The 26,865-nt window shown below is 49.6% G+C and overlaps 1 protein-coding gene across 15 annotated transcripts in view; it reads right to left on the reverse strand.

Moving 5' to 3' along the window:
* Positions 1–26,865, reverse strand: part of LOC119976714 (RNA-binding protein 4B-like) — a 173,057-nt gene that overhangs the window by 115,852 nt on the left and 30,340 nt on the right. For 4 of the 15 annotated variants that reach the window (XM_038817434.1, XM_038817433.1, XM_038817436.1 and 1 more), the window contains one exon: positions 23,033–23,355. The exons of the other annotated variants lie outside the window; for them this stretch is intronic. Coding sequence is in view for 1 of the 4 variants with exons in the window: in XM_038817436.1 (XP_038673364.1) it covers positions 23,273–23,355 (83 nt within the window). In the remaining 3 variants the exon portion in view is untranslated. Of the gene's footprint in view, positions 1–23,032; positions 23,356–26,865 lie in introns of those variants that run through there. 15 annotated transcript variants of the gene reach the window in all.

A 26,865-nucleotide genomic window follows, 5' to 3' on the forward strand; every position in this document is an offset into this window, starting at 1 on the left:
GGGAATGCGCACGAGAGCGCGAGGGGGAATGCGCACGAGAGCGCGAGGGGGAATGCGCGACGAGGACGTGCGAGGTGGGAAATGCGCACGAGAGTGCGAGGGGGAATAGCTCACGAGAGTGCGAGGGGAATGCGCACGAGGTTTGCTAGGTGGGAATGCGCACGAGTTTGCCGCAGGTTGGACATGCGCATGAGAGGCGAGGGGGAATGGTGCATGAGAGGCGAGGGGGACTGCGCATGAGAGCAAGGGGGAATGCGCCCTGAGAGTGATGTGGGTGCGAGGGGGGAAGTGCGGCCTGAGAGAGCGCGGAGGGGATGGGGTGAAATGCGCCTGAGACGCGCAGGAGGGGGACTGCGCCTGAGGAGCGGCGGAGGGGGAATGCGCCGATGATGGAGCGCGAGGGGGAATGCGACTGAGAGCGCGAGGTGGGAATGGCCCTGGAGAGCGCGAGGGGGAATGCGCCTGAGAGGCGCGAGGGGGCAAATCGCTCCAGGAGCGCGCGGGGGGAATGCTGCCAGGAGAGCGCGAGGGGGAATGCGCCCGAGAGCGCGAGGGGGAATGCGCCCGAGAGCGCGAGGGGGAATGCGCCCGAGAGCGCGAGGGGGAATGCGCCTGAGAGCGCGAGGGGGAATGCGCATGAGCGCGCGAAGGGGAATGCTCATGAGTGAGCGAGAGGGAATGCGCGAGAGAGCGAGAGGGAATGCGCGAGAGAGCGAGAGGGAATGCGCGAGAGAGCGAAAGGGAATGCGCGAGAGAGCGGGAGGGAATGCGCGAGAGAGCGGGAGGGAATGCGCGAGAGAGCGAGGGGGAATGCGCGAGTTGGAATGCGCGAGAGAGCAAGAGGGAATGCGCGAGAGCGAGAGGGAATGCGCGAGTGCGAGGGGGAATGCGCGAGAGAGCGAGAGGGAATGCACGAGGGAGCGAGAGGTAATGCGCGAGAGAGAATGCGCGAGAGAGCGAGAGGGAAGGCGCGAGAGAGCGAGAGGGAAGGCGCGAGAGAGTGAGAGGGAAGGCGCGAGAGAGCGAGAGGGAAGGCGCGAGAGAGAAGGCGCGAGAGAGCGAGAGGGAAGGCGCGAGAGAGCGAGAGGGAAGGCGCGAGAGAGCGAGAGGGAAGGCGCGAGAGATAATGCACGAGAGCGAGATAGAATGCGCACGAGTGCACGAGGGGGAATGCGCCTGAGAGCGCGAGGGGGAATGCGCCTGAGAGCGCGAGGGGGAATGCGCCCGAGAGCGCGAGGGGGAATGCGCCCGAGAGCGCGGGGGGAATGCGCCCGAGAGCGCGAGGGGGAATGCGCATGAGCGCGCGAGGGGGAATGCGCATGAGCGCGCGAAGGGGAATGCTCATGAGTGAGCGAGAGGGAATGCGCGAGAGAGCGAGAGGGAATGCGCGAGAGAGCGAGAGGGAATGCGCGAGAGAGCGAGAGGGAATGCGCGAGAGAGCGGGAGGGAATGCGCGAGAGAGCGGGAGGGAATGCGCTAGAGAGCGGGAGGGAATGCGCGAGAGAGCGAGGGGGAATGCGCGAGAGAGCGAGAGGGAATGCGCAAGAGCGAGAGGGAATGCGCGAGTGCGAGGGGGAATGCGCGAGAGAGCGAGAGGGAATGCACGAGGGAGCGAGAGGTAATGCGCGAGAGAGAATGCGCGAGAGAGCGAGAGGGAAGACGCGAGAGAGCGAGAGGGAAGGCGCGAGAGAGCGAGAGGGAAGGCGCGAGAGAGAAGGCGCGAGAGAGCGAGAGGGAAGGCGCGAGAGAGCGAGAGGGAAGGCGCGAGAGATAATGCACGAGAGCGAGATGGAATGCGCACGAGTGCACGAGGAGGAATGCGCACGAGAGTGCGAGGGGGAATGCGCACGAGAGTGCGAGGGGGAATGCGCACGAGAGTGCGAGGGGGAATGCGCATGAGTGTGCGAGGGGAAATGCGCATGAGAACGAGGGGGAATGCGCATGAGAGAGCAAGGGGGAATGCGCCTGAGAGAGCGGGGGGGAATGCGCATGAGAGCGCGAGGGGAGGGGGAATGCGCCTGAGAGCGCGAGGGAGGGGGAATGCGCCTGAGCGCGCGAGGGAGGGGGAATGCGCCTGAGCGCGCGAGGGGGAATGCGCATGAGCGCGCGAAGGGGAATGCTCATGAGTGAGCGAGAGGGAATGCGCGAGAGGGAATGCGCGAGAGAGCGAGAGGGAATGCGCGAGAGAGCGAGAGGGAATGCGCGAGAGTGCGAGGGGGAATGCGCGAGAGTGCGAGGGGGAATGCGCGAGAGAGCGAGGGGGAATGCGCATGAGTGTGCGAGGGGAAATGCGCATGAGTGTGCGAGGGGAAATGCGCATGAGTGTGCGAGGGGAAATGCGCATGAGAGCGAGGGGGAATGCGCATGAGAGAGCGAGGGGGAATGCGCCTGAAAGAGCAGGGGGGAATGCGCATGAGAGCGCGAGGGGAGGGGGAATGCGCATGAGAGCGCGAGGGGAGGGGGAATGCGCATGAGAGCGCGAGGGGAGGGGGAATGCGCCTGAGAGCGCGAGGGGAGGGGGAATGCGCCTGAGAGCGCGAGGGGAGGGGGAATGCGCATGAGCGCGCGAAGGGGAATGCGCATGAGCACGCGAAGGGGAATGCTCATGAGTGAGCGAGAGGGAATGCGCGAGAGAGCGAGAGGGAATGCGCGAGAGAGCGAGAGGGAATGCGCGAGAGCGAGAGGGAATGCGCGAGAGAGCGAGAGGGAATGCGCGAGAGAGCGAGAGGGAATGCGCGAGAGAGCGAGAGGGAATGCGCGAGAGAGCGAGAGGGAATGCGCGAGAGTGCGAGGGGGAATGCGCGAGAGTGCGAGGGGGAATGCGCGAGAGAGCGAGAGGGAATGCGCGAGAGAGCGAGAGGGAATGCGCGAGAGAGCGAGAGGGAATGCGCGAGAGTGCGAGGGGGAATGCGCGAGAGGAAATGCGCGAGAGGGAATGCGCGAGAGAGAAGGCGCGAGAGAGCGAGAGAGAAGGCGCGAGAGAGCGAGAGGTAATGCACGTGAGCGAGGTGGAATGCGCACGAGAGTGCGAGGGGGAATGCGCACGAGAGTGCGAGGGGGAATGCGCACGAGAGTGCGAGGGGGAATGCGCACGAGAGTGCGAGGGGGAATGCGCACGAGAGTGCGAGGGGGAATGCGCACGAGAGTGCGAGGGAGAACGTGCATGAGTGCGAGGGGGAATGCGCATGAGTGCGAGGGGGAATGCGCATGAGAGTGCGAGCCGGAATGCGCATGAGTGTGCGAGGGGAAATGCGCATGAGTGTGCGTGGGGGAATGCGCATGAGAGCGAGGGGGAATGCGCATGAGAGCGAGGGGGAATGCGCCTGAGAGAGCGAGGGGGAATGCGCCTGAGCGCGCGAGGGGGAATGCGCATGAGCGCGCGAAGGGCAATGCTCATGAGCGAGCGAGAATGCGCGAGAGAGCGAGGGGGAATGCGCGAGAGAGCGAGGGGGAATGCGCGAGAGTGCGAGGGGGAATGCGCGAGAGAGCGAGAGGGAATGCGCGAGAGAGCGAGAGGGAATGCGCGAGAGAGCGAGGGGGAATGCGCGAGAGTGCGAGGGGGAATGCGCGAGAGGGAATGCGCGAGAGGGAATGCGCGAGAGAGAAGGCGCGAGAGAGCGAGAGAGAAGGCGCGAGAGAGCGAGAGGTAATGCACGAGAGCTAGGTGGAATGCGCACGAGAGTGCGAGGGGGAATGTGAACGAGAGTGCGAGGGGGAATGCGCACGAGAGTGCGAGGGAGAATGCGCATGAGTGCGAGGGGGAATGCGCATGAGTGCGAGGGGGAATGCGCATGAGAGTGCGAGGGGGAATGCGCATGAGAGTGCGAGGGGGAATGCGCATGAGAGTGCGAGGGAGAATGCGCATGAGTGTGCGAGGGGGAATGCGCATGAGAGCGAGGGGGAATGCGCATGAGAGAGCGAGGGGGAATGCGCCTGAGAGAGCGAGGGGGAATGCGCCTGAGAGAGCGAGGGGGAATGCGCATGATAGCGCGAGGGGATGGGGAATGCGCCTGAGAGCGCGAGGGGAGGGGGAATGCGCCTGAGAGCGCGAGGGGGAATGCGCCTGAGAGCGCGAGGGGGAACGCCCCTGAGAGCGCGAGGGGGAATGCCCCTGAGAGCGCGAGGGGGAATGCGCGAGGGGGAATGCGCCTGAGAGCGCGAGAAGGAATGCGCCTGAGCGCGCGAGGGGGAACGCGCATGAGCGCGCGAGGGGGAACGCGCATGAGCGCGCGAGGGGGAACGCGCATGAGCGCGCGAGGGGGAACGCGCATGAGCTCGCGAGGGGAATGCGCATGAGTGTGCGAGGGGGAATGCGCATGAGAGCGAGGGGGAATGCGCCTGAGAGAGCGAGGGGGAATGCGCCTGAGAGCGCGAGGGGGAATGCGCCTGAGAGCGCGAGGGGGAATGCGCCTGAGAGCGCGAGGGGAAATGCGCCTGAGAGCGCGAGGGGGAATGCGCCTGAGAGCGCGAGGGGGAATGCGCCTGAGAGCGCGAGGGGGAATGCGCCTGAGAGCGCGAGGGGGAATGCGCCTGAGAGCGCGAGGGGGAATGCGCCTGAGAGCGCGAGGGGGAATGCGCGAGGGGGAATGCGTTTGAGAGCGCGAGGGGGAATGCGCCTGAGAGCGCGAGGGGGAATGCACCTGAGAGCGCGAGGGGGAATGCGCGAGGGGGAATGCGTCTGAAAGCGCGAGGGGGAATGCGCCTGAGAGCGCAAGGGGGAATGCGCCTGAGCGCGCGAGGGGGAAAGCGCGTGAGCGGGAATGCGCCTGAGAGCGCAAGGGGGAATGCGCCTGAGCGCGCGAGGGGGAAAGCGCGTGAGCGGGAATGCGCGTGAGCGCGCGAGGGGGAATGCGCGTGAGCGCGCGAGGGGGAATGCGCATGAGCGCGCGAGGGGGAATGCGCATGAGCGCGCGAGGGGGAATGCGCATGAGCGCGCGAGGGGGAATGCGCATGAGCGCGCGAGGGGGAATGCGCATGAGCGCGCGAGGGGGAATGCGCATGAGCGCGCGAGGGGGAATGCGCATGAGCGCGCGAGGGGGAATGCGCATGAGCGCGCGAGGGGGAATGCGCATGAGCGCGCGAGGGGGAATGCGCATGAGCGCGCGAGGGGGAATGCGCATGAGCGCGCGAGGGGGGATGCGCATGAGCGCGCGAGGGGGGATGCGCATGAGCTCGCGAGGGGGAATGCGCATGAGCTCGCGAGGGGGGATGCGCATGAGCTCGCGAGGGGGAATGCGCATGAGCTCGCGAGGGGGAATGCGTATGAGAGCGTGAGGGGGAATGCGTATGAGAGCGTGAGGGGGAATGCGCATGAGAGCGAGGGGGAATGCGCATGAGAGAGCGAGGGGGAATGCGCATGAGAGAGCGAGGTGGAATGCGTGGAAGGGTGAGAGGGGGAATGCTGTGCAATAATAAGCATCCTCACTTCTGACCTTACAGAAAGCCATTGATGAAGCAATTGAGGTTCGTTGGTTCGAGGACACAACCCCAACCCCAAGAAGCCCCTGTAGCGATGTTATTTGGCTCAGGTATGTTGTGGTTGTTGAAAACCAATCATCTTATTTGATGCTTGGTATAGTTGCACCCAACGGAGAGTTCCCCCACAGGATTCTTCCTCCATCCTAGCCCATTCTTCCCCTCTCCTGCCTCACCTTCTCCACGTTTGCTGCCCAGTAACAATACAACTAGTTTAGGGCAGCACGATGGCGCCGTGATTAGCCCTGCTGCTTATGGCGGAGGACCCGGGTTCTATCCCGGTCCTGGGTCACTGTCCGTGCAAAGTTTGCACGTTCACCGTGTCTGCGTGGCTTTCACCCCACAACCGAAAGGTTGTGTGGATTGACCACGCTAATTTGCACCTTAATTGGAAAAAAATAATTGGCTACTCTAAACTGAAAAACAAACAGTACAACAAGTTTGGCAACACCATCCCCCATCCCCTCCCACCCCCTTCTGCCTCTGCAAAGGGTCCTCTTTACCCTTAGCACCTTCCCCTCCCACACAAACTCTGGGATAACCGTATCCAGCTTCCAAAAAAATGCCTTCGGTACAAAAATCGAAGAGTCCAGATTATGAATAGGAACTTTGGCAGGACCCTCCCTGCCAGAGTCAGGTGCAGCATGTCCCACCTCTTAAAATCCTCCCTAACCTCCTCCACCAGCTTTGTTAGATTCATTTATGTAACGTCACCCATTCTTCTGTTACCTGGATCCCCCAAATATCTCAATCTGTCTCTGGCCATCATGAATAGTAGCCCACCTAAGATGGCTCTGCGACTCAATTTGTTCACCGGGTACACCTCACTTTTACCTAGGTTCAACTTGTAGCCTGAGAAAGCTCCAAACCTCTCTAATAGGCCCATAATCCTCCCCATGCCCTCCAGCGGATCCGTCACGTACAGTAACATGTCATCCGCATATAGTAACACCCGGTGCTCCCTGCTCCCCCTCCTAATCCCTTGCCACTCTGCTGACCCCCTAAGTGCCAATGCCAGGGGCCCTATTGCTAGCACGGGCAGCAGCAGTGACACCCATGCCTCCTTCCCGAGTAATCAGAAACTTTGTGAGCTCATTGTGTTGGCCCGTACGCTTGCCACTGGGGCCACACCACAAACCTCTGCCCAAACCCGAACCTTCCCAGGACCTCAAACCGGTATCTGTCCTCTCGACGGGGTCATAATCACGTTCAATAATCGCCTTATATTACTGGAGAGTTGCCTACTCTTTACAAAACCTGTTTGACCCTCCGCAACCACACCCGGGACAAAACCTTCCATCCTCCTCGCCACTAGCTTGGCCTTTCCCAACTTCATCCATACTTTTCAATACCTCCCTCAGTAACAAAGGCTCCTCCAACGCCTGCCTCTTCTCTTCCTCCAGCTACGGGAACCCCAGTCCATCCAAAAGCCACCCCATGTCCCCCTCTTCACCTTGTGCAGTTCCTTATTGTATTCTCTAAACACGTCATTTATCTTCCCCGGCTCCGGCAGCACCTCCTCTGTCCGTGCCCTCAAAATGTCCCTGGTCGCCACCTGCCTCTGATGTGCCAACATTTGACTTGCCTTCTCCCCATACTCATAATCCACCACCCCCAGCCCTGCGCAGCTACCCCACTGCGCTCCCCATGGTCAACCTATATAATTGCCGATGTAGCTTTTTCCTTCTCGCCAATCCATCCGCAGTGGTTGCCCTCAAACACTCCGTGTCCACCTCGACAATCTCAATCTTGCCAAATACACGCTCGTACTCCTGCCTCCTAGATTGTGGTCTGACACTTCCCCATTCTGGTTCAACTCCACATAGATCTTAATCACCGAGCTCACTGACTGGGCAGCATGGTAGCATAGTGGTTAGCCCTGTTGCTTCACAACGCCAGGGTCCCGGGTTCAATTCCAGGCTTGGGTCACTGTCTGTGTGGAGTCTGCATTCTTTCCCTGTGTCTGCGTGGGTTTCCTCCGGGCGCTCCGATTTCCTCCAAGTCCCGAAAGACGTGCTGTTAGATAATTTGAATTATCCCTCTGTGTACCCGAAAAGGTGCCATAATGTGATGACTAGGGGTGTTTCACAGTAACTTCAGTGTAGTGTTAATGTAAGCCTACTTGAGACAATAAAGATTATTGCCTTATTACTGATCACAAAACCCGCTTATCAGCTAGCAACCCCAAATCTCGCCGCCACCCCAGCCTCTGCTCCCGTCCCAATCTAAGCCAAACCTCTAGCCAGTGGGACGCATAGTCCAAAATTACTATCTACGCGTACTCTGCACCCTCCACCACTAGGGGGGAATGGCCGTCCCCGTACAAACTTCTACCCCTACTACACATTCTCAACCCAACAAAAACCCTCCACCTAGGAGGAAAAGAAAGAAAAAACACAGCCTCAATCCCCCACTCTACTTGTTCCTTCCATACTCCAAAGTGCCAGCTCCTCCAGCTCCCAGTAAAGTTCAATTCTCCCCCAGATTGTGCTCTTTAATGAAGTCATTGGCTGCTTCTGGGGTCACAAAGTAATATTCTGTCCACCATAAGTCACCCACAGTTTTGCCAGGTACAACAGCCCAAACCTGAACTGCCGCCAATAAAGCACTACCTTATCACTTCTCGCCCTTTTGGATAAGATGAGCGTGAGGTCAGTTGTAATGCCTCTGCTATTTCTCTCTTGTGGGGACCATGAATTGGATTCAAATTGAATTGGTTTTTGGAGTCAGCAAGAAGCTGGATTAAGTGTTTGCCCCTGGCCACACTCTTGCGCTCTGGCTTTGCAACTCTTGATAAAGTAATTTAAAAAATAATAAAGCACCGCCTTTGCCCTGCTAAATCCAGTATGCCATTTTGCTAGTTCAGCTCCAATGACGTGGTATACTTGGACCTTGTTTCCTTCCGATTCACAGTTCCGCTTCTTCCTGGCCCACTGCAGGATCTTCTCTTTTTCCACAAACTGGCAGAGTCTTACAATTACTGCTTGCGGCAGCTCCCCTGCTCTTGGCCTTTGCCTCAGAGAACTGTGCGCTCCACCCACCCCTGGGGCCTTGTCCAGCACCCCTTCCGCCACCAACCCTCGTGCTGGCCGTGCCTTCCACTCCTTCAGGCAGACCGACGATGATCTGAAGCTTACCAACCTGTACCGGCCTTTCCCCTTCCACCATCCTGCCAATAACTGCTACGCCATAGGTCTCTTTTCAACTCCTTGGGCAGGTCTTTCACCTTCATCTGACGGATTTGGGAACTAGCAGACATGCCACATCCGGAGATGAACCTCTCCTCCAACCTCCAGCTACACTTTTCTGACATTCTCCCATTTTGGCGTAAAAAGACCTCTGATCCTTAGAACAGCAGCTGCCCTGAGTGCGACCACTCACACCATGGCTGCCACCAAAGTCTATTCCCTTCATAATTTTCTCTCTTTCTATAACTTCCCCCCCTTATTCTTCTGAAGTCCAATGAATATAGTCCCAGTCTATCCTCATAAGCCAATCCTCTGAACTCCGTAATGTACCTCGTGAATCTCCTCTGCACCCCACTTAGTACCAGTATATCCTTTCTCAAGTCGAGACCAAAACTGTACACACACCAGGTTTGACCTCACCAGCACCCTAAACAGTTGCAACATAATCTCCCTGTTTTTAAACTCCATCCCTCTACCAATGAAGGACAAAATACCATTTGCCTTCTCAATGACCTGCTGCACCTGCAAACCAACCTTTTGCGATTCATGCACAAGGACACCCAGGTCCCTCTGCACAGCAGCATGCTGCAATTTTTTACCATTTAATTAATAGTTATTCCGCTGTTATTCCTACCAAAATGGATGACCTCACATTTACCATCTGCCAGACCCTTGCTCACTACTTCCCTCTGCAGACTTTTCTCTACCACTCATCTGAGTGTCATCTGCGATCTTTGACACATTACAATTGGTCCCCAACTCCAAATCATCTATGTAAATTGCAGTCAAAACACTGATCCCCGAGGCACACCACTAGCCACTGATCGCCAACCAAAAAAACACCCGTTTATCCCACTCTTTGCTTTCCGTCAGTTAACCAATCCTCTATCCATGCTAATACATTACCCGAAACGCTGTGCACCTTTATCTTATGCAGAGGCCTTTTGTGCAGCACCATGTCGAATGCCTTCTGGAAATCCAGATATGCCAATCCACCGTTTTCCCTTGTCCACCGTGCTCGTAATGTCCTCAAAAGAATTCCAATAAATTAGTTGAAAAGGACCTGCCTTTCATGAGCCCATGCTATCCCAATGGGACAATTTCTTCCTTGATGATAGATTCAAGCATATTCCCCATTACTGAAGCTAAGCTAACAGACCTTCAGTTACTAGTCTTTTGTCTACCTCCTTTTTTAAACAGTGGCATCACATTTGCTGTTTTCCAATGTGCCAAAACCGCCTCAAGAGTCAAGCGATTTTGGTAAATTACCACAAGCATAATTGCTATTTCCCCTGCCATCTCTTTTTAGTACCCTGGGATGCATTCCATCAGGGCCAGGACATTTGTATACCTTTAGCCCCATTCGCTTGCCGAACATTACCTCCTTAGTGACAATGATCATTTTTAGGTTCTCACCTGCCATTGCCTCCTTGTCGTCAATTATTGGCATGTTATTTGTGCCTTCCACTGTGAAGACCAAAACAAAATACCTGTTCAATGCCTCAGCCATTTCCTCTTTTCCTATTAAGTCCCCCTGCTCATCCTTTAGGGGACCAATGTTGACCTTAGCCACTCTTTTTTGTTTAATATATTTGTAGCAACATTTGCTATCTGTTTTTATATTCTGAGCTAATTTAGTCTCAATCTATCTCAGTTTCTTTATAGCTTTCTTCATGGCTTTCTGTTGACTTTTAAGGATGTCCCAATCCTTTAGTTTTCCAACTAATCTTTGCCACTTAATATGCATTTTCTTTCAATTTGATACCCTCCTTTATTTCCTGAGATATCCATGGCTGATCATCCCGTTTTTCTACAGTCCTTCCTTTTCACTGGCACATATTTTTGCTGAGCACTGTGAAAATTCACTTTGAAAGTCCTCCACTGTTCCTCAATTGTTCCACCATAAAATCTTGGCTCCCAGTCTACCTTAGCCAACTTCTCCCTCATCCCATTATAGTCTCCTTTGTTTAAGCACAAAGATATTGGATTTTACTTTGTCACCCTCCATCTGTATTTTAAATTCAACCAAAGAATGGTCACTCCTTCCGAGAGTATCCCTAACTATGAGATTAATTATTCCTGTCTCATTACACAGGACCTGATCTCTGGTAGCTTGCGATCCATTACATACTGTTCGAGGAAACTATTGCAGATACATTCTATGAACTCTTCCGCAAGGCTGCCGTGACTGGGTTGGTTTGATCAAATGATATGTAGATTAAAATCCCCCATGATATTTGCCATATCATTTTTACATGCATCAATCATTTCTTTGTTTATTTTCGCCCCACTGTGATATTATTATTTGGTGGCCTCTAGACGATGCCTGCAGTGACCTTTACTCCTACTTCTAATTTCCACCCAAATGGGTTCAACCCTTTTCTCTATAGAACCTATATCATCTCTCACTACTGCCCTGATATCATCCTTAAATATCAGAGCTACACCACCTCCCTTATATTCTTGTCTGTCCTTCCGAATAGTCTGATACCCCTGGATATTTAACTCCCAGTCACGACTGCGCTGCAACCATGTCTCTGTAATGGCCACTAAATTGTACTCATTCGCGATTTGTGCTGTAACTTCATTTACCTTGTTTCAAACGCTATGAGCATTGAGGTAAAATTTCCTGAGACTAGTTTTTTTTAAGCTTCTTTTTGAATACTAACAACCCCATTAATACATCCGAGTTCTTCTTCCCTTTAACTTTTTCATAATTTTCTATGTAGTTGAACCCACGTTCTAACCTGCTGCTTTGCTTACCATTAACCATTAAACTTCCCATAGTTTTAATCTTCCCTCCCCCCACTTTCTGGTTTAAAGTCCTTGTGACCACCCTATTTATCCTTTCCGTGAGAACACTGGTCCCAAATTGGTTCAGATGAAGACCACCCCAACGTTACAGATCCCTCGTGTTCCAATACTGATGCCAATGCCCCATGAAATGAAACCCCTCTTTCCCGCACCACTCCTTTAGTCACGTGTTTACATCCTTAATTTTCTCATCTCTATGCTAATTCACAGGTGGCTCAGGTAGTAATCCAGAGATTATAACCCTCGAGGACCTGTTCAGTAATTTAGTTCCTAGTGCCTGATAATCCCTCACCAGGTCCTCTTTCCTAGTCTTGCCCATGTTGTTTGTCCCAATGTGGACCACAACGACTGGATGCTTCCCCTCCTACTCCAATATCCTTTCAAGCCGGTCAGAGATGTCCCTCTGGTCATTGACTTCAGTAAGCAAAGTACTGTATACACCCCTGTCAGCATCAACAGGGCTAAGGTGGAGATGGTTAGCAGCTTCAAATTCCTAGGAGTACACATCTCCAAAAATCTGTCCTGGTCCACCCAGGGTAACGCTATCACCAAGAAAGCATAACAGCGCCCATACTTCGTCAGGAAACTAAGGAAATTGGGCATGTCCACATTAACTCTTACCAACGTTTACAGATGCACCATACAAAGCATCCTACCTGGCTGCATCACAGCCTGGTATGGCAACTGCTCGGCCCAAGAATCGAAGAAACAGAGTTGTGAACCCAGTCCATCACACAAACCTGCCTCCCATCCATCGACTCCATCTATACCTCCCGCTGCCTGGATAATTAAGACCCCTCCCACCCGGCTTACTCACTCTTCAAACTTCTTCCATTGGGCAGGAGATACAAAAGCCTGCGAACACACACAAAGACTCAAAAACAGCTTCTTCCCCACTGTTACCAGACTCCCTTATGGACTGACCAGATTTAACACTACACCGCTGTATGTTTCACCCGATGCCGGTGTTATGTAGTTACATTTTGTACCCTGTGTTGCCCTATTATGTATTTTTTTTTCATGTACTTAATGATCTTTTGAGCTGCTCACAAAAAAATACTTTTTACTGTACCTCGGTACGTGACAATAAACAAAATCCAAATCACCCAGGCACCGGGCAGGCAACATACCATGCGACCTACTGAGAAAGGATGCTATCAATACCCCTAATTATAGAATCGCCAACAACTACCACTCGTCTTTTTGCTCCCCCACGAATAGCTTCCTGTACCGCAGAGCAGGTGTCGGCTAGCTCATCCTCCCTACAGTCCTTTTCCTCATCTGCACAGGGAGCAAGTCCCTCATACATGTTGCACAAGGTCAAGAGCGGAGGGTCCTTAGGGGTTCAGGGGGGTGGAGAGGACTGACAAGGGGAGGGGAGGAACATCGGGTCTCGCTCTATGCGGATGATTTGTTGTTGTATGTGGCAGACCCGGAGGGGGGAATGCCGGAGGTAATGGGGATACTAGCGGAGTTCGGGGACTTTTCGGGATATAAATTAAATCTGGGGAAAAGTGAGGTCTTTGTAATACACCCGGGAGACCAAGGGGAGGGAATTGGGAGGCTCCCCTTCAAAAGAGCAGTTAAAAGTTTTAGGTATTTGGGGGTGCAGGTGGCAAAGAACTGGGGGACCCTCCACAAGTTGAACTTTTCCAGACTGGTGGAACAGATGGAGGAGGAGTTTAAGAGGTGGGACATGGTGCCGCTGTCGCTGGCAGGGAGGGTGCAGTCAGTTAAAATGACGGTCCTCCCGAGGTTCTTGATTTTGTTCCAGTGTCTGCCCATCTTCCTCCCCAGGGCCATTTTCAAGAAGGTAACGAGTAGTATCATGGGGTATGTGTGGGCACATGGCACCCCGAGAGTTAGAAGGGTCTTTTTGGAGCGGAGTAGGGATAGTGGAGGGCTGGCGTTACCCAACCTTTCAGGATATTACTGGGCGGCAAATACATCGATGGTACGAAAGTGGATGATGAAAGGGGAGGGGGCAGCCTGGAAGCGCATGGAGAGGGCGTCCTGCGGCAACATAAGCTTAGGGGCACTGGTAACGGCACCATGGCCGCTCCCTCCCACGAGGTATACCACGAGCCCGGTGGTGGCGGCCACCCTCAAGATCTGGGGGCAGTGGAGGCGACACAGGGGGGAAGTGGGAGGTCTGATAGGGGCACCACTAAGAGGGAACCACAGATTTGCGCCGGGAAACACAGGAGGGGGATTCCAGAGCTGGCAGAGGGCGGGTATTAGACAACTGAGGGACTTGTTTATAGAGGGGAGGTTTGCGAGCCTGGGAGAGCTGGAGGAGAAATTTGGGCTCCCCCCGGGGAACACGTTCAGGTACCTCCAAGTGAAGGCATTTGCCAGACGACAGGTAGCGGGGTTCCCCGCGCTCCCCGACAGGGGGGTGAGTGATAGGGTGCTATCAGGGGTCTGGGTCGGGGAGGGGAAGATCTCGGACATCTATAAGATTATGCAGGAGGTGGAGGAGGTACCAGTAGAGGAGCTGAAAGATAAGTGGGAGTTAGAGCTGGGGGAACAGATAGAGGACGGGACATGGGCAGACGCCCTGGAGAGGGTCAACTCGTCGTCGTCATGTGCGAGACTAAGTCTCATTCAATTTAAGGTACTGCATAGAGCCCACATGACGGGGACAAGGATGAGTCGGTTTTTCGGGGGTGAAGACAGGTGTATTAGATGTTCGGGAAGCCCTGCGAACCATGCACATATGTTTTGGGCATGTCCGGCACTGGAGGAGTTCTGGAAGGGGGTGGCAGGGACGGTGTCGAGAGTGGTGGGGTCCAGGGTCAAGCCAGGATGGGGACTTGCGATCTTCGGGGTTGGGGTGGAACCGGGGGTACAGGAGGCGAGGGAGGCTGGAATATTAGCCTTTGCGTCCTTGGTGGCTCGGAGGAGGATCCTGATTCAGTGGAGGGACGAAAGGCCTCCCGAGTGTTAACACCTGGTTAAACGACATGGCAAACTTCATCCAATTGGAAAGGATCAAATTCGCCCTGAGAGGGTCGGTGCAGGGGTTTTTCAGGCGATGGCAACCCTTCCTAGACCTCTTGGATCAGAGACAGAAACTGAGGCCGTGACAGCAGCAACCCGGGAGGGGAGGGGAGGGGGGACAAAGACGAAGGAAGTACGGTAGCGGTGGTGGCACGGGCAAGGCCTGCCCGAGGACGCTGCTAGAAATGATAAGTTGGTCTGACTGTCGGTTCGCCGGCGGGGGGGGGGGGGGGGGGGGGGGGGGGGGACGCGCGAGTAGGGGGGGGGGGGGGACTTTTTTCTTTTTCTTGTTAAGTAGGGGGGTTTGACTTAGTGTTGTCATAATTTAAATGTAAATGTAGGGGGGGTTAAAATGTTTGTATTTTGAAAAATTTCTTCAATAAAAATTATTTAAAAAAAAAAGAAAGAGCGGAGGGTCCTCCATTCCTGAATTCAGGATTCTTCGACCTGCCTCACTTGCAGTCACACCCTGCTATCCCTGACCAGTGACCGAATTTGAGGTACTTAATCTACAGAGTGTGACCACCTCTTTAAACAAAGCGTCCAGGTAACTCTTCCACTCAAGGATGTGCCGCAGTGTCTAAGCTCAGACTCATTAACTCTCGAGCTTAAATTCCTCAAGCAACCAACACTTGCTGCAGATGTGGTAATTGCAGCATACAATGGGATCTGCCTGCTCCCACATCATGCAGCTACAGCATATCGCCTGCACAGCCATCTCTACTTAATTAATTAATTAATTTGTTTTGCAGTGGGGGAGATAATTTCCTAAAGTGCACATGGTAAAGACGGTGAGGGCGGAGTAGCAGAAGCTAATGGACTCCACTGTGAGCTGGACCACCAGTGCTTACTTGCCCCAACCCCAGAAATATTGGCAAGTAGGAAAAAACTGCAGACTCAATTTAAATTATCAACGACATTCAAGGCGTGTATTTTATGCATGAGCAGAAGGCCAGTCACCTCTTAGGTCACCAACTGAGACAGCAGGCAGCCTGCCGTAGATTCTACAGGTACATGATCCTAGTGGTAGCCTGGTTTCCGCCCCGCCTCAGGTCAATGCAGCTTTTGAAACCTTTTATCAGGATCTCTATACATCAGAGCCCAATTGAGAGTTCGGCCATGACTGATTTTTTTGGAGGGATCATCCATCCCAACTGTGGAGGGGGAGAAGCGAAGAGTAGGAATCCCTGTTGAGCCCAGAGTAAATTATGAAATGCATTGGGTTGATGCAGACAAGTAAAGGTCCTGGCCCTGATAGCTTTCCCATTCAGTTTTATAAGAAGTTTGTGGAGCAATTGGTACCCCTAATTTTAGATATGTTTGACGATGCCTTATTCTGGGGTCCGTTGCCCTTTACACTTGTACAGACCTCTATTTCCTTGATCCTTAAGAAAGACAAGGACCCAACAGTGTGGGTCATAACAACATATTTCACTTTTAAATGTGGACAATAAGTTACTTGCTGAAGTGCTGGCACAGCGGTTGGAGCCCTGCCTCCCAGAGGTGACCTCAGAAGACTAGACAGGCTTCACAGAGGGTCGGCAATTGTTGGCCATTGTATGCCGTCTGTTAAATGTTGTCCTCTCCCCCTGAACCGGAGGGGATTGTTTCTCTGGATGCTGAAAAGGCTTTTGATTAGAATGGGAATATCTCAGATTCTTGGGAGATTTGGACAGAAGTTCATATCCTGGATTCACTTATTGTATAGGGCCCCCACTGCTCGTGTTCGCACGAATGCATTGAATTCTGGCTACTTTTCCACTTGAATAGGGGCACGAGGCAGGGATGTCCATCGGCTCCTGATTGCTTTGGCAAGAGAACCACTTGCCATAGCGCTGAGGTCTTTTCGTAAGTGAAGGGGTCAAGTTGGGGTGAGGTGGTGTGTAGGGCATCCTTATACGTGGATGATCTGCTTTTTTACATTACGAAGGCAGTATCCACTATGGATGAGATAATGAAGCGGCTTGGGAGTTGGCTCCTTCCCTGGGTATAAGTTGAATTTGGTTAAGAAGCTACCTTTTCACCTTGCCAGATCTAGCTTTCATTATCAGGAAATCCAGGATCAACAATTGGGCAATCAGGTTAATGGTGTCAAATCTGACTTAAAGAAGTGGGGCAACCTTCTACGGTCCTTGGCAAGTTCAGACTATTAAAATGAAAGTGTTCCCGAAATGTCCTCACCGTTGCCTCATTAATAGCCTAGAGGCAAGTTCCGGTCTGGTGGAGGAATCTTACTCCGCACAGTGCCTCAGCATGGTTGGGGACCTCCTTCTTAACGCTTCGAGATGGTTAAGAGGACAATCAGGGGGTTGGGAGAAATGGTCTACCTACAGTGGCAGCCATTAATTTCCTTTTTTAAAGTGCGAGTAACCGCCAGTTGTCATGGGGTTTAGTTTAGTTTTGTGGGGTTAAGTTAATTTGTGCTTTTGCTTGTTTGTCTTGTTCTTTGATATTGTAACTTGGGTTAACTGTTTTATATTATTTTGTTTATAATGAAAATTTTCAATAAACTTGTTTTTTTTGAAAAGCGTTTGTTTGGTAACGTGCCAAAAAGTCCTGTTACATTTCATGACTAAATACAGAAAAATCAAGACACAAAATCGCAAACAGCACAATATTCAAGAACTGTTTTTACCCAGTCAATTCATGAGAAATTACATACCCTTCATTAAAGAGTTTAATATTTGCAGGACGCACACACCCAGTATGAAGCAGTTATTTCGAGATGTAGATAGGGATGCAACATTTAGAAGAGTAATTTTAACCAAAACCGTCTGCCAGTATGAGATCATGCACCCACACTAATTTTAGGCTCCGTTAAAAGTTATTATTGCCCAATTCCCGCTGGGCATGTAATCATCCTTGAAAATTATCTTTTTCAAAAGTAACAGACTGCCACTCACATCTTATAGAGTTAATGGTACCATGAAGTCAGATGCAGCTAGATCTACATGCTGGCTTTATTCTTTTTTTAATCCTAATGGTTTTATTCAATTTGAAATATTATTCATTTACAATGGAATGCTAATCCAGCACAGGGCAAAGTTCAGACATTATATCCAATCACATTGCTACAGCCATCAGGTTTCTTTGGCCAATGACCTCGCAAATGTAAAAAGACTGCAAAATCTACAGATTATGGGGAGGCTTCTCTGACAGCACCTCTCAAACCCATGAGCCATTACTTAAAAGTTTAAGCGCAAGCAACATGAACACCATCACCCCCATGTTCCTCTCCATGTTTGACATCTTTCTAAACATATAATCATTGTTCCTTCATTGGCGGTGGTCAAAATTATAAACAGATACAGTACTCTACCCATTTATGTCAACAATCTTGAAATAAAAGCAAGCAATGTGCTGAGGAAGTGGTCACATTATTATAAGATTCCAGTTTGGCCTACATGTGCCTCCAGTCTCACATCAAAGTGGCTGCCTTTTAAGTGCTCCATTAAGTGTCAAACATCAGATCCACCAACTACTGTCTAACCAATAATAGGCAATAAATAATAGCCTCACTATTAGAACATAGAACAGTACAGCACAGAACAGGCCCTTCGGCCCTCAATGTTGTGCCGAGCCATGATCACCCTACTCAAACCCACGTATCCACCCTATACCCGTAACCCAACAACCCCCCCTTAACCTTACTTTTATTAGGACACTACGGGCAATTTAGCATGGCCAATCCACCTAACCCGCACATCTTTGGACTGTGGGAGGAAACCGAAGCACCCGGAGGAAACCCACGCACACAGGGGGAGGACGTGCAGACTCCACACAGACAGTGACCCAGCCGGGAATTGAACCTGGGACCCTGGAGCTGTGAAGCATTTATGCTAACCACCATGCTACCCTGCTGCCCACCTACACCCCAACAAAAAAAAAACCCATTGCCAATAACTTAAGAGAACCGTTGCCATTGTGCCACCTAAAGGGCAACGAGATGGGCAAAGAATGCTGCCTTGCCAGCAATGACCATATCCCAAGAAAAGTTTTGTTTTAAAGTGCAGGTGAGAAATCTTAAAACAATTTTGCTTGATTTAACCATGACCCCTGTAGAACCTCACCACTTGTTACTAAAACATTATCTATACCTTTTCGATTCCTTAGATTTTGCAATTCCAATACATTCTTGGCAGCTTTCCCATGTCTCACCCTTCATAAACTTGGGTTCAACCAAAACTCTATTGCCCTATCCCTACTCGGATCAAGTCCTGTTCACCCACCACCCCTGTACTCGCTGACCTACATCGGTTTAAAAATCCTCAGCCATATTTTCAAATTCCTCCTCGGCCTCCTGTTCCCCATGCCCATCCAACAATCTTCAGAGATATCTGTGCTCTTTGTCTCTGGCCTCTTGCGCATCCCAAATTTTAATTGCTCCACCCTCAGTGCCCTCATCTTTCACATTCATTCCCTTGTTTTAAATATTGCCGTTAGCTTTTGAGTAAAATTAGTTTTAAAATGTCAGTTCTGCCGCAAACTCTGGAATTCCTCCACAAGGCCTACCCACCCCCCACCCCAAATCTCTCACCCACTTTAAGACATACCTTCAAACTCATTGACTAAGCTCCAGGGCATCTGGCCCAAATACCATTGTATATAGAACATAGAACAGTACAGCACAGAACAGGCCCTTCGGCCCTCGATGTTGTGCCGAACAATGATCACCCCACTTAAACCCACGTAACCCGTATACCCGTAACCCAACAATCCCCCCATTAACCTTACACTACGGGCAATTTAGCATGGCCAATCCACCTAACCCGCACATCTTTGGACTGTGGGAGGAAACCGGAGCACCCGGAGGAAACCCACGCGCACACGGGGAGGACGTGCAGACTCCACACAGACAGTGACCCAGCCGGGAATCGAACCTGGGACCCTGGAGCTGTGAAGCATTGATGCTAACCACCATGCTACCGTGAGGCCCCTATAGTTTTTTGTTTGCTAACGCTTCTCTTGTTGATTCTGTCAACTGCACTTCAATAAATTGGATTAGCTTTTAGCCCAAGGTAAGATAATTTAGGAACAGCGGAGATACATGATGGTAGGGTAGAGCTGGGTATCATCATATATAAACTAATATTGTGCATTCAGATGATGTCACGCCAATGTATAGCATGTAGATGGAAAATAGGACAGATCCAGTGGGGTGACATCAGACGTCATGACACAGGAATAGGAGTTACTGCCAATTATTCTCTGGGTAAATTCAATATATAAGAATGAAACCAGGTGAGAGCAGTATCACCCAGCGAGAGGCATTGAAGGATGTGATCAACTGTGTCAAAGGTGGGTGGCATGCAGCACAGTGGTTAGCACTTCTGCCTACAGCGCTGAGAACCCAGGTTTGAATCCCAGCCCTGGGTCACTGTTCGTGTGGAGTTTACACATTCTGGCGGGTGAAAGCAGAGCTACGGGGCATAGCCTCAAGATAAGGGAAAGTAGATTTAGGACTGAGCTTAGGAAGAACTTCTTCACTCAAAGGGTTATGAATCTTATGGAATTCCCTCCCCAATGAACCAGTTGAGGCTCCTTCATTAAACGTTTTCAAGAAAAATATAGATAATTTTTTGATGACTAAAGGAATAAAGGGTTATGTTGTTCGGGCGGGAAAGTGTAGCTGAGTCCACAAAAGATCAGCCATGATCTCACTGAATGACGGAGCAGGCTCGAAGGGCCAGGTGGCCTACTCCTGCTTCTAGTTCTTATGTTCTCATTTTCCTCGTGTCTGCATGGGTTTCAGCCCCACAACCCAAAGGTTAGGTGTGTTGAGGATTGTCAGAAGATACAACAGGACATAAGATAGGTTGGGGACTTGGGCAGAGAAATGGCAAATGGAGTTTAATCCGGATAAATGTGAGGTAATGCATTTTGGTAGATCTAACAGGAAGGAAATATACCATAAATAGTAAAACGCTTAGGAATATAGAGATCTGGACATGCTGGTCCTCAGGTCTTTATGGTGGCAACACAAGTGGACAAGGTAGTCAAGAAAGCATATGGAATGCTCGTCTTCATTGGATGGGGCACAGAGTATAAAAACTGGCAAGTCATGCTGCAGTTGTATAGAACCTTGGTACGAGCACACTTGGAATATTGCGCACAAGTCTGGTCACCACACTACCAGAAGGATGTGAAGGCTTTGGAGAGGGTGCAGAGGTTAACCAGGATGTTGCCTGGTCTGGAAGATGTTAGCTATGTGGAGGCTGAATAGACTTCGGCTGTTTTCATTGAAAGACAGAGGTTGCAGTGTGACCTGATAGAGGTCTACAAGATTATGAGGGGCATGAACAGAGTGGAAGGGCAGGCACTCTTTCCCAGGGTGGAGGCATCAGTCACCAGGGGGCATAGATTTAAGGTCCATGGGGCAAAGCTTAGAGGAGATGTGCGAGGCAGGTGTTTTTTTTTTAAAACAGAGTCTGACGAGTGCCTGGAACGCGTTGCCAGGAGAGGTTGTGGAAGCAGATACGTTAACTGCGTTCAAAAGGCATCTTGACATACACATGGATAGAATGGGTATAGAGGGATACGCAGAAGTGCCGAGGGTTTTTGCAATGGTTGGTATCATGACCGGTACAGGCTATGTGGAGCCAAAGGGCCTGTTCCTGTGCTGTATTGTCCTTTGTTTGGCCATGCTAAATTGCCCCTTAATTGGAAAAAAAAAATGGGCACTAAATATATTTTTAAAAACTGCTGCAAACAAGTCACGAAGGGGAAGTTTATCTTTGTTACAGTTACTTAGGATGACAGTTGCAATCTCAACAAGAGCCATTTCGGTACTGTGGCATGAGCACAAAGCAGGATTGTAGGAACTCAAACATGGAGTTCTGGAAGGATGGGAATGGAACTGGGCTGAAACAACATGTTCAAGGACTTTGGAAGATGAAATGGAAATTGAAGATGGGATGGCTGTTTGCATGGGTGAAGGGGGTCTCAGGTTTTGAGGAGAGGGTTGATGACAGCAGAGTTAAAAAGGAAAGTCAACAAAGAGAGAACACAATTTACAATGTCCCATTCTTCCAAAGCGTAGCTTTAGGGCCAACAAATTTCCAAAGCAACTTAATTCATAAAATAAACACAGAAACAATAAATTGTGATAGAACCTTCAGGTGTAAGTGAGCTTTTAATTTACCTCCATGGGAACATACACCAATTCTAACCATTATGCAAGTGCAAGCATAAATGTAATATATTTTCTTCCCCATGATCTAGAAAACTAAGATGCAATTTAAATGGTTAACCGCTCTGGTAGAGTAGCAGAGAAACGTTATGAGAAATTAATTTATAAGTGTCCAAACACAGTAAGGCATTCAGTGATGCCATATACCAGTTAGAACAGTTCCCAATGCCCTTTGCCTAACCTGCTGTCCCCAATCTATAAACAAAATAGAAAGACAGCAACTCAGCATTCCTCCATTCTTCAAAAGGATGGTAATTAAATTATTGGTGCATCATCTCAAAATCACCCACTGCCAAAAACAACTTAAGCCATATTGTTCCAATCAAAATCAACTTTTATACATTATATGATGCAAAGCTTGCACACTACTCACTCATGCATTTGAAAAAAATATTTGTTGGAAGTTTGATTTTATGAGCCTAACTTTTATCCTCAAAGGTGCTGCCTGATTTGTGTGTCTCCAACATTTCTGTAATTTCAGATGTTCAGCATCTATTTTGTTTTTTTTATAACCGTTTTTCACAGTAACCTCACTGCAGTGTAAGCCTACTCGTGACAACAATAAAGATTATTATTTTGAAGGCTAGTGTACAATTTGAATATATCAAAAGTATAGCAAAGATAAATTGAGTTTAACAATGTGCACATTAAAAACAAAATAGTTTTTACTTTATGATCTTTCACCTCATTGAACACACAATGTTGTTTTAGTTCCTCAGGAAGAACAGCTTATTAATGGAAGTGCACTGTAGTGTTAGGTTACGAAGAGCACTAAGAATCTCGCAACAACTTATTAATCACTCTCCTCTCCCATTTCACCTTCCTTGTTCTGCTGAAGGGATTGATTATTTCTGTCGTACTGTTCCATGTATCCAAGTAATTATTCTTCACCCACACGTCCAGACTGCGTTGACAGATTAATCAATAGTGGGTGATTTTGTAGCCAAGCATATTCTGCACCTGTCTAACATCCACGCACATGCTTATGAGGAAGTCATTTCCTAGCAATAAGTAATAGATAGGCAGTTAATTTTTCTCAGTTACCATTATTGAAATAGCCAATGGATCATGAGGTAGGTAAACGGATTGCTGAAAGTAAAAGGGATGAAAGGGTGGGGCAATTAGATGGAATTAATTGTGAAAAATAAACATCCTTGTCAGACAAGACAACAATGTTCCCGGTTCCTGAAATTGCACCTGACATAAATCAGGCGATCTGGTACAGCAAACTCACGTACAGACCAGAGGCCAAGCACATACTGCCAATTGAAATTGTTTATAAATAAATGAGATAATTATTCTGCACAGTATCTGCACAGGCCACCGGGTCAATATTGAAGATTCACATGGACGCAACACGCTCAGGCTGAATACTCATCTTTTATTGTAAATCATATTACAGGAAATCCAAACGCTTCAGGTTTAAACGACTGACAATTACATGAGCCATTCCCACCAAACACAAAGCAACAACCCAGAAAGAGAAATTAAACTTAAAAAAAACTTAAAAGATACTTGGTCGGCAGTTTGTTGAGAAGATAGTTGAATCAGCAGCTAATTAACACCGATACTTAGATTTAGTGTCTCGCTAATATCTTCCACGCTAAAACCAATAAGCAAAACATATGACCCGAGTTTCTGCACGTACCAAGGGACCCGCGGCTCTCGTCACGATGCAAAGCAAACCTGCGAAAGAAGGGACATTGCAGATTGATTAAAAACAGGCCTTTCAACGCATCACCGCATGGGTGCACACCACTTAAAACACGGCACCTCACGATTTGGGCTCCATTCCCTGCCCGAAGCCAGCCAGAAAATCTATTCAGAGCCATGATATATAATTGGCAGTTGCACATAATTGGCAGCAGCACACAGGACAGGACGACATACCAATTTGGATTACTGATATTAGAACCCATCCTGCAGTACATATACACCAATAGTGACAGGCGCAATTAGAAAGGAGTCGAAACACCTATTTTCCAATGTTCAAGTCCTGCTGCACAACTGTGATCAATTTTCCCAGACACCGTCTGCAGGAGAGACCGTTAATCTTTAAAGAGTACCATTTCTCAGTACATGAATATTCTACAGGAAGTGGTTCAGTTAAGGAATGCAAAGAGATTCCAACAACAAACGTGACTTCCTTTTAAAAATACTTGAGCTGAGGGAGGTGGGCATATTATTGCTAATTAATATGATGAGTGCCTATATTCCATTTCCCCAGTTCATAAAGTTAATTTGCATGGAGCTTAGCGTGTTAACCCAGTGAGTAGCTCGGTCACATGGGTCCCAGACGGAGGTTCAGGCTGTACCAAGTTAGCAGATTTGACCTGGATCTAGTGGCACCTCAAACATTTAGTGTCACGGTTATGGTAACACTTCTGAACAGCGCTCTAGCTTAAACCAATGAAAGTGAAATGACCATCAGCCGGTAATGTGTGAAATTAACAAAGTCTGCTTGGCATCAACTTGCAACATATCTGAAACTTCCAATCAATGAACCGATTGCTGACCCATTACCTGCTACAAGTGGCAACAAATCACTCGGATGTTTTGATTCTACCACTAGGTAAAACCAACAACCAGGTGTTTTTTTTTTGGCGAACAAATGACAGCACAGAATGAAGGTTTGGACATTAAGCATGTTCTCACTGGGCTAAAAAAAAACAGTTCCCAACCATCAGATACACCACCTGCAAGACACCTTCCAGCTCAGAATCAGGGAGCATCAATTGTATTTGAGATATCTGAAATTGGCACGAGGTTCAACTGCTTGGGGCACGAGTCTTATTGCAGCACAGTTCAGGATTACTATCTGTTCCTTGATCTGTTCAAACGCAAGCCTAAATTTCAAGTGCTGGTATGGCATTCAACCACAGAAAAGCCTAATTTGACATGCCTTCATAGATTTTACAGTGCAGAAGGAAGCCATTCGACCCATCGGGTCTGCACCGGCCTTTGGAAAGGGCACCCTACCTAAGCCCACTCCTCAACCCTATACCCGTAACCCAATCTAACCTTTTTGGACATTAAGGGCAATTTAGCATGGCCAATCCACCTAACCTGCACATCTTTGGACTGTGGGAGGAAACCGGAGCACCCAGAGGAAACCCACGCAGACACGGGGAGAACATGCAGACTCTGCACAAACAGCTGCAACACATTCCAGCAGAAGCACTGGATTACCATCAAGCAGTGGGGAGGTGGGGGAAAGAGGGCAGCATCTCCACCTCCTCCCTTATTGCAAGGGCACTTAAAACTAATTGAAGTTCCTTTAACAGTGCCATACTAGAGATCAACAAACCCCACACAAAACAAGGACTGAGCTCCGAACCTTCTGGTCAGTGAGTTCACGCTACTGTGCTTGCCTATTTAATGTCTACTAGCCTAAAACTGACATCCACCAGATATTCACTCCTTTATTTTGCTTTAGGCCACTGATTTGTAAACTTGTGGGTTTCCAGCACACGTATTTTTTAAATTTCAGGTTCCCAGTAACTTTTATGTTTTGATCTTCTTTGATTTGGACACCCCTCCATCCCAAAGAAAATCAGTATCATATGCACATCCATTTAACTGAGAGAGATTATAATTATAAAGCCAAGTATTTACCTGTTCAGAAGCGAATTGGGAAAAGCTTTTCAGTATTTTGCACCCCCCGCCCCCCCATGTTTTACTTCTCTCAGTATTTTGCACACCCCTCGAAGTTTTACTTCTCTCTTGTTCTCTTAAGTATTAATGTGGCCACATGCGCATTATTCACTGCCTCGCATGGCTCAAGTCCTTTACTATAATATTGAGCTATTTAGGGAAAGGAGGTTCCATGTCTCTCCCAGCTCTGTGCCAAGTAAGTTGATCTCACCCCACTGGAAGTCAGAGCACTCCAGCTGACCTTGGAATTCCTGTGTTTGTAAAAGAGGGAACATTTTAAAATATCAATCAGGGAACATGTGTTTGACTGCAATCCAGTAACTGTTGGAATGTTTGAGCATGGGCACGACTGGACTTTAAAGTGCACAGATTAACTGGCTCTTATTCTCAGCAACCTACATATGGAGGGATTAAAAATGCTGAATAAACTGCATCGTGGAGAGTTGTTAAACAAGGTACTGCTCAATTGCGGAGAAATGTCGAATTCTGAACAAATAGGCCAACAGCCAATATGTGCTTCTAAAAACCTCCTGGTTCCTTTTAACCCACTATTACTCTACCTAACCCCTCAGTCACAATCAAATACTTTCTTTACAGGATTTTAAAGCATTATCTTAGTCTCACCTAACCACTACAGCCCAATGTTGCGTACCTTTGTTCATCCTCTTTCTAACCTTTGGCTGCCCTGCACAATAGGCCACCATTATTCTTTACATGGGAGTTTTCTCAACTTGAGAATCAGTTGCACACTGACTCGAGTGAACAAAGGAAACATAATTCTGTCTCTACGGAGTGGTTTCCTCCAAGATGTGCCTGGCAATGGAAGATTCAGATTGAACCAGGAGGTCCACAGTACCCTAAAGCAGGCCTAATGTTTGGCTGGCCAGTCTGGTCTACTAACAGAACTGCCACCAGAGTCTGGTATTGCTCCTACTTTATTCCAAATAACCATGCAAAGACTGGTGAGTAGATTAGCCTTTAGATTAGTTGGACAGACAGCAGGAAGCATACTAGTGCTCTATTGTAGCACATTATAGTTTTATCTAACCAAAATCCAGCAGTGCCTCTATGGACATTTCAGGTTTCTTCCACCTTAGCACTTTGCAAACTACACATTAGTTCTGTCCTCACAAGGAAAGTGTGTGTTTTCCACACCAGGCAAGTGCAAACTCTTTATCTGTGGATTTGTTAGCAGTGTGATTTAGAGATTATCAATCACAATGATGGTAACCCCCCCCCCCCCCCAGCACAAAAAAAACAAAAACATTTCCAATATTCTTTTCCCAATTAAGGGGCAATTTAGTATAGCCAATCCACCTACCCTGCACATCTTTGGGTTGTGGGGGTAGGCCAACGCAGAAACAGGGAGGATGTGCAAACTCCACACGGTCATACCCGTGTCCAGGATCGAACCCGGGTCCTCGACACCGGGCAGAAAACAAAAACAAGTGGCAGGGATCTGGATAAGATACATGCAAAAAGGGTAGGATTGATCGTAACTCCTTTTTATAAGTGCTTGAATGAGGTAGACGTTTCTATAAC

This window comes from Scyliorhinus canicula, chromosome 13, assembly GCF_902713615.1.
Source record: "Scyliorhinus canicula chromosome 13, sScyCan1.1, whole genome shotgun sequence".
Taxonomy (NCBI): Eukaryota; Metazoa; Chordata; class Chondrichthyes; order Carcharhiniformes; family Scyliorhinidae; genus Scyliorhinus; species Scyliorhinus canicula.